Here is an 8,979-nt window from a genome sequence, read left to right on the forward strand (position 1 = left end):
CAGACTCCACAGAGGTAATCCAATCTATACAACAAGGCAATAGATTATATGACGATATTATTAATGAATGCAGGTTGTTAATGCACCAGGAGAAGGAATTGGTCCTCCGGCACGTCTTTCGAAAAGAGAATAATATGGCACACCAACTGGGCAAAGGAGGCTAATGCTCAAACAAGGGTGAAGAAATATTATGCACAACCTCCATCTTATGTTGAATCTTTTGTAATGAATGACCAAAAGGAACAATGTGTTTTTGTTAAGTACTTAGCATATGATGCTTGTAATGTACTAGCAAGCCTAGGTAATCTATGTGTCCTAAGTGACATGGGATATGACTGTAATGTCCTAAACACTACGTAGTATTAATATAAATATTCCTGTTTGCTAAAAAAAAATCATTTTTCGCGAATCAAAAGGGAAAGTTTTTCATCTATCAGCTCCTCTCGTAGATCTATGCAATTTTATGAAGCGTCTAGGCACAATTCGCTCGCGTTGATCAATCAAGAGGGTTGTCGTCACTCTTTAATGTTATCAATCTCATATATATGTGAGATGTAATTATATACATGTTTATTTTCAAACAAAATCAAACTTCGTGATTAAATAGCAAATAATAACTTATAAAGAACTTCCATATATAAAAATACAACATAACTCAGGATGAAACATTAAATGTATTTTGTTCACTTTTAAAATTGTAGATAGAGTACTAGTTTAAAATGAAAAGGACAAGAATTTGATAAAGCTCGTATTTGTGAATATGAAAAGACAGAAAGAATGTTTTAACGACTTGGCTAAGAAAGTGATCTTACTTATATTCAATATTAGAATGAAATGGATCCGAATAGAACATAATAAATATAGATGATGCATATAATCTCATCCCAACTAATTTAGAATTACACAATTGATTAATTGATGCTTTGGATAATTGTAAACATTAAATTCATTAAAACACTCAAATTTTCTCCTTGCAGCTGCTTTTAACTATACACTTCCGCTGAATTCATCTTATTGTCAAAGCTTCTAATCCGTTTTGTTTTGAAGAGTTCCAACACATGACGTCCATCTTCTTCAGTTTCTTCATTCTTCATCCTCTTGCGTTTGAGAAATTTTACTAGTCTTTCGAAACACATTTTAGCATTGTTACTCTTCATAAGTTCCTCAGCAACTTCAGCAGGGGTGACTTGTACACTCTCAATCAACTGTTGTATTTCTGTAAAATGCCAATTTTGATGATCATGCACTTTGAAATAGTTTTTGGCCAAGACCGTAAATCCTTCAATAGTTAAATAAGACATGTGGATGTGCATATCCATACGCCCCGGCCTTAACAGAGCTGGATCAATCTTGTCTTTATTGTTGGTGGTAAATATGATAACTCTCTCATCTCCACAGCTTGACCATAGGCCATCTATGAAGTTCAGCAGCCCAGCAAGTGTAAACTGGATGTAAGAATCAAAAGAGAAACATAGAAATTAGGGGAAATTCTTCAATTAGCTCACCTAGGCCTCAAGTTAACGAGTTTAGAATGAGTATCATCTTATTAAATGTATGTGTTTACAAAATCACACACATATTATTTGAGGCGAAAACAATTGATATGGTTGAAACCACATAACTCATCAAAGATTCGCCTCTGCCTGGGCTCTGATTGATCAGTTGTGTAGCCAAAATTCTAATAAGATCAAAGTAAATGCAAAAATTTCATACCAAAGATTTGAACATACCAACTAAAACAAATTGTGAACCTCCTTTGCTACTAAACTAGATCTTACATTTATAATGCAACTAGCTATTAATTTATATATATATATATATATTAATTAACTAACTCTAGACTAACTAACTAATATATATATATATATATATATATATATATATATATATATATATATATATATATATATATATATATATTAGTTTAGAATATAATTTTCTATGGAAGAGGATTTAGTTAAATCCATTTACTACATGTAGCTCTCCATCTCTGGCCTATATGAGCCAACAATAAGATGTTCGATAAGATTGACTTTTGACTTAAGTCACGGATTTGAGCCTTCTGTCTTGCGAACCAAATCCGGTATTTATGTGGAGAAGGAGAGAGGGAAGAGCTTATTATTCTCGAGTTTCAAAGGATACGATTGGTCCTGATGAATGACCCTAGACGGTTTTCTACATCACAAAAAAATAAGGACCCGTTTGGCCATAGATTTTGTCAAAATAAATTTGGGTTTTATTTGGCAAACACATGTTTGGCCATAGATTTTGCCTACATTTTGGCAAAATCCCAAAACCAGCTCAATAACTAGTTTTGGGCCAAAATATCACTATTACATTTTTTAAAAATTGCCCCAAACTTTTGTATTTTATAAAAGAGCCCACCATTTATTATTTTGTAACAATATTGTTTTGTCTTCTCGGTCATCTGATAATGTATCATATAGTTTATTATAAAAATGATAATTTTGTACCAAATTTATTTATGTTCAGGACTATGATTTGCGATAATATAATGAATGCTATTGATAATGGTACCGTTGGCGATTTGTGATAGTTTTTAGAACTTGGGGTATAAGTCCTGCTTCATGTTTTTACAAAATACATTTGGGAAATATGTTTTAAAAATCATGTCCAAACACATTTTCATCTTCAAACCAAACTTTACCCAAATTAGATTTTTCAAAACAATTTTGGGAATTTAGGGCGAAACCGCTTGAGCTTGAATTTAGGTGACAAAAAGAGTAACCTGTTGTTGGTCACGAGGTGGACGGGCATCAGCATGAATATTTGATAGACTTGCAGTTTTTCTTCTGTCAGGCAACTCCATGCTGCAATCAATATCTTCAATGACAAGTATGGATTTATTTGTGGTCCTCAACAACAGCTTTTTCAAATCTGAGTCTCTCTTTACATTGGCCAACTCTAAATCAAAAATATCAAACTTTAAATAATTAGCCATTGCTGCAATCAAACTTGATTTTCCTGTTCCCGGAGGTCCATACAATAAGTACCCTCTTTTCCATACTTTTCCAACTTTCTTGTAGAATTCTTTTCTTCTTAGAAACCTGTCAAGATCCTCAATTATAGCCTTCTTCAGCCCTGCATTATATACAAAATTTGTCTTAGTAACCCGCCTGCTCAAGTTTAAACGGTTGATCTATTTTATGGACCCGACCTAATGGATTGAACTCGAAATGACTCATCAAACTATTAGGTCAAAACATGTTAGAATAATGTAAATCCCACTGGTCAAAAAACTCAAACATTGGACGGGTATGAAAAGTCATTTTTGACCCGTTTAAGTTTGGTCCAACCGAGCTATTTGTCACCTTTACCTGCATCCATCGCGAGAGTATCGAAGGTGGAAGGGTGTTCAAAGTTGATGGAATCCCAAAATTGTGCTGATGAATAAGAAGAAGAAGAACCTAAAGTATGCAACTTGACAACTTTCTTCTCAGCTTTTATGACATTGGCTTCTCTAAGTACCAATGGCACGTAATAATTCAATACTTTGTCCTTGTATTTCTTGTCAAAACAGAGCTCGAAATGTCGTTTCTCAGACGCCAAAATATCATTCTCAAAATCCCCATGGCCTGGAAATGTTAAAGTCTTTTTGCACTCTTCCGAAACAAATCTCCAAATAACCTCTACTCCTTCAAAAATATCAGTAGTTTTCCAACTCTTGGCAAAGTTAACACGTAATTTCTTCTCTTTGGGGCGTTTGCTAAGTTTGAAAAGGTCAATTTCAGGGGTGATTTTGTGGTACAAATAGATTTCTGCAGCTTCATAGATTTCATTGCTGGACATGCCATCCCTTTCTTCAATGACTAGAGTAATAGTGGATGAAAGAGGCTTAAAATAATGACGAATTTTTGAGAAAATGTAGTCTTGAGCTTGATGGGGAAGTACTTGATTTAGCATCGTCTGAAATAGCATAATTGAAGCAGACATTGAAGCATAGGCTGAGAATATTGACAAAGGTGAAGGCAATCCTGAGAAGTTCACCATCTTTCTGCGAGCTTCTTCTACGTGCCCAGGTTACTAAATTTCTACAATGAGAAACTTACCTTTTTTTCTACTATGAGTGGAATCTGAAAAGATTTAAGATATGTGCTTTGTTTCTACACTATCAATGCAATTTATGTGATTATAATAAGTTATACTCCCTTGGTTTTAATTTATGTAACTTTTTTTTTTAGTCCGTGTCAAAATGAATAATCATTTTTTATATTTAAAAATAATTTATCTTTATATAATGATTTATAACAAAAAAATATATGAGTCACATTTTACACCACAAGTCAAATGAGCTCATATAAATTGAAACAATAGAGTATTATATTAGACTTATTAAGAAAAATTACCTTTCATTTTGAACCAATTTAACATTATGATGTAAAGAACTAATGTATTTCCAGTTCATAAAACTTAACTAGAATTAAAATATCCTTGAGGGCCACTTTGTACATTTTTTTTCCTGGCACTTTGTACATTTATATAGTACAACATCTTACTTAGATGCAGAAATTTAAATAATGCAATTTCAGGGAGTTGGCGAAAGAACCAAAAAAGCCATACGATGTGCTGGTAAGTTCACCAACGTTGGATACATAAAACAAAGAGATTTATAGTGTCCAAGGTCGACACCTGTCCTATTACCTATGCGCCTGGCCTTTTCACTATTTCTATAAAAAGGCACCAGAAGTGGTCCAAAATCTAAATCGTATTTGAATACCCAAACCACTAATAAAAGAAATGTGCTTTGGGTGAATCACATCACGCACGGTATTACTCAATTTCAAGTTAGTTAAAATTTGATTATAAAACCAATATATTCGTATTGATGAAACTCCTATTCATAATTTTAATTATGGATTCACGTGAATTTGATACTTTTTGTTCCGACTTTATATATACTATCTCATTTCTAATTTATGTGAAATTGTTTCGCTGTGTACGAAGTTTTAAAAAAAATAATTTTTTTAAAAATTTGTGGTCCTAAACAAATCAAAAAGTGTCCAGAGAGCTAAATTGTTTCCAAATTAAAAAAGATGTCATTCTTTTTGAAACAGACCAAAAAGAAAATAAGTTCACATAAATTGAAACGGATGAAATATATATATATATATATATATTAAAAAAAATTATTATCGTTTACATTAATTTAAGATTGCTGTGGATGTTCCAAAACTTCAAATCCTGAATTTAGTCTGCCGAACGCTACATTCAAGTTGAATACCACGTGTTTTGTATGTGTACTCCAAGGAATTTTAATGTTTAGATGATTTATCGTATTACCTCTATGACAAAAAAGGGGGAACTTTTTAAATTTCAACAAAAGTTCCTGTCCAAAATAATTGTTGAAAAAGGAACTTTGCCCCAATAATGTTAATCTACGGGGCATCTAGGGAAAGAAATGGACTTGCACTTCACATTAAGGGGTGGCAATTGGGGCGGGCAGGGCGGGACTTTTTAAAAAGTTAGTGGGTTAGGGCAGGGTAAGGCAAAGTTTAATGCATGTTAAAATGGATACCATTAAAATGGACCACTTTGCTTCCACCAACAAAAACACCTATGAATACAACCAGATTTCAGAGTTGAAAAAACAATTGTAGTACTAGTTTTCAGGAAACAATATGACCTCACTATTCAACACTAATTCAACTAGCGATAAGTTAAATCATATAAACAATATGAACTTTTATATCTTAGAATTTACAGCTGACTATAAGAAAAAATATATTTTTTCTGTTTTTCCTTCTTTTCTTTTATTTTTTGTGAATTCGAGCTAGAGGGGAATGATCACTTTCGAGATCAAGTGACGAAACATAATAAAAAAATGTATGAGATTAAAAATTTTCAAGCACTAGATTCATGGTATTGTTTATAAAGATATGGTTCAATCTGGGACATAATAACATCATGGATTTTCTACTGACATTAAAACGTAGGCCTATCTATTTGATTAAAGAAACTCTAAGTATTGAATCATAGTGAGTTTATTTCTACTGATTTCAGTATTAAATGAATCCAAAATCACACACAAGGTGTTGACTTAAGGGCTGACATTTTAATGCATAAACTCAACATATTTTTTCCAATATCTGCACCTGAAATTAGGTCGTTGTCCCTTCCAAGCCTCTTGTTACGGGAAAAGCAATATAGTTATTTCCCATGCTGCTAGAAGCATAATATGTAATGAAATATATAAGAATGAAAGTAGTCTTGAATTAAGTATTGAACAGGGATAAAATAACTTAGTCAAGTTCAAATTGGTTCTTTTAATATGAGGTTCAAATAAAAATTTTAAAAAGTTAAAAAAATTAATTTAGAATATTGCAAAAGAAAAAATAAAGAAAAATGATGAAAAAACATAAACGGGGCAGTGTGGGGCAGGGCTTAGCAGGGGAGGGCGGGGCGGGGCAGAAATCCGAGAAAATACTAAATGGGGCAGGGTAGGGAATGTTAGCAGGCCAAGGCTTGCCCTACCCTGCCCTCCCCCCCGGCCCATCCTATTACCATCCCTAGATATCAATGCTTAATGCGGATTGGCGTGAGCCTTCAACAGTGCCATTTGCTGAAGCAGATCTTGTTGGATCTCAATCTAGGTCATTTTTTGTTGATTTTATGGCTCATCATAAATAAGAGATCCGTAAATAAATAACACATAAGGTTAATAAATAATTTTGTGATACTCATGAGGGTTTAGGGGTAAGAATGGAGTAGGTATTTTGATGGACAGGGAACTCGGGGACCAAGTAGTTTAGATTAGGAGAGTAAATGAGCAAGTAGTTGAGATTAGGAGGGTAAATGACAGGCTGATGGCTATCAAGCTGGTTGTTGGAGGTACTTTTAACGTGGTTAGTGCTTACGCACCTCAAGCGGGCTTGGACGAGGAGGTTAAAAGGTATTTCTGGGACGATTTGGACAAGGTCGTGCAAAGTATTCCACACATCGAGAAGCTAGTCATATGAGGAGATTTCAATGGCTATATCGGGTCGACCTCTAGAGGATATGATGATGTGTATGCCAGTTTCAGTTTTGGTGATAGAAACGAAGGATAAACTTTGCTGTTGGATTTTTGACTTGGTAATAACTAACTCGAGTTTCTAGAAGAAGGAGTACTTGCTCACATTTTAGAGTATAATGGCTAAGAACCAGATTCATTACCTACTCCTTAGGAATGTGATAGAGGTGTATGCACGGACTGTAAGGTTATCTCGAGTAAGAGTTTCATGACTCAACATAGGCTCTTGGTAATAAACTTAGAGATTGAGAGGAAGAGGAATAAGAGGGTTGCGTATGGTCAACCAAAAGATCAAGTGTGGAGTCTTGACTAAAGACAAATCTCAGGAGTTGGGGGAGCAGTTGATGGATATGGGGTCTTGGAGGAGTAGTGGCGAGTGATATGTGAACGAGTACAACGAACTACAATAGGGAAGCAGCTAGAAAGGTGTTAAGAGTCTTGAAGGGTTACTCTAATAGGCTTAGATGGGACTACTGATGGAACAAAGAGGTGCAAAAAAGTGAAAGCTAAAAATGAGGCATATTTGAAGTTAGTAGAGAGCAAAGTCAAGAAAAAGAAGAGGGAGAATCGGGAGAAGTACAAAACGACTAAGAAAGAGGCAAAGTTAACGCGCGACAGTGAAGACGACATCATTTGAACGCTTGTATAAAGAACTTGGGGATAAAGGCGGAGGACAAAAAGTTGTACAAGCTAGCCAAGGCGAGGAAGATGAAGGAATATGACCTAGACCAAATGAAATGCATAAAAGATAAGGAAAGTAAATTATTAATATAAGAGGTACATATTAGAAGAAGATGACAAACATACTTCCATAAACTTTTGAATAAAGAGGGGGCATGACTATTGTGCTAGGTGATTTGGAGCACTTCGAGAGCCGGTGAGATTTTAGGTATTGTAGGTATATTAAGGTCAAGGAAGTTGATGGGGTTATGTGTAAGATGAGCAAGGGAAGAGCGATTGGGCAAGACGAAATTCTGGTAAAATTTTAGAAAACCGCAGGCAAGGCAGGTTTGGAGTGGATAACTAGGTTGTTTACTATTATTTTTAGTACAACTAAAAATGCTCGAAGAATGGAGGTAAAGTATGATGATTCCTTACAAGAACAAGGATGATATTCAGAATTGTAACAACTATAAGGGGAATCAAGCTGTTAAGTTATACTATGAAGGTTTGAGAGAGGACGGTGAAGTTGCGGGTGAGGAGAAGCATATCTATTTCGAGAACCAGTTCGAATTCATACCAGGGCAATCAACCACGGAAGCCATCTATCTTGTGAGGAGATTAAAATAGTAGTATAGGGAGAGAAATAAAGATTTGCATATGATGTTCATTAATCTAGAAAAAACATACGACAAAGTCCTAATGAAGGTTTTATGAAAATATTTAGAGGCTAAAGGTGTACCTGTAGTATACATTAGGGAGATTGAGGATATGTATGATGGAGCCAAAATTCGAATAGGACGGTAGGAGGAGACTCCAGACACTTTCCAGTTGTGATAGGTTTACACCAGAGATATACTCTTAGCCTATTTTTATTTACCTTGGCGATGGATGTATTTACATGCCACACTCAAGGAGAGGCACCATGGTGCATGTTATTTGCATATGACATAATATCAGTTGACGAGGCGTAATGCAGAATTAACACTAGGCTAGAGGTTTGGAGGTAGACCCTGGAGTCTAAAGGTTTCAAGTTGAGCAGAACTAAGACATAATACTTAGAGTGCGAGTTCAGTGATGTTACTCAGGAGTCTGACGTGAAAGTGAGGCTGGATTCACAAGTCTTCCCTAAGTCTGAATAGAAAAGAAAGTTCGGATAGAAGGCAATAGGTAGATCGACGAGGATATTATATTGTATTGGAGCGGGGTGGATGAAATGGAAGCTAGCATCTAGTGTCTTGTGTGATAAGAACATGCCACCAAGACTTAAAGATAATTTCTATAGAGTG

At 34.8% G+C, this 8,979-nt stretch overlaps 1 protein-coding gene across 1 annotated transcript; it reads right to left on the bottom strand.

The window, feature by feature from the left end:
• Positions 1-780: 780 nt before the first annotated feature.
• On the bottom strand, positions 781-4,168 carry LOC107801226 (AAA-ATPase At5g17750-like). Its single transcript, XM_016624511.2, has 3 exons — positions 3,339-4,168; positions 2,750-3,102; positions 781-1,445 (listed from the first exon to the last, which is right to left on the bottom strand). The coding sequence occupies exons 1-3, from the start codon at positions 4,009-4,011 to the stop codon at positions 984-986; spliced, it is 1,488 nt and encodes a 495-aa protein (XP_016479997.2). The 5' UTR covers positions 4,012-4,168; the 3' UTR covers positions 781-983.
• Positions 4,169-8,979: the final 4,811 nt, after the last annotated feature.

Source organism: Nicotiana tabacum, chromosome 17 (assembly GCF_000715075.1).
Source record: "Nicotiana tabacum cultivar K326 chromosome 17, ASM71507v2, whole genome shotgun sequence".
In the NCBI taxonomy this organism is placed as follows: Eukaryota; Viridiplantae; Streptophyta; class Magnoliopsida; order Solanales; family Solanaceae; genus Nicotiana; species Nicotiana tabacum.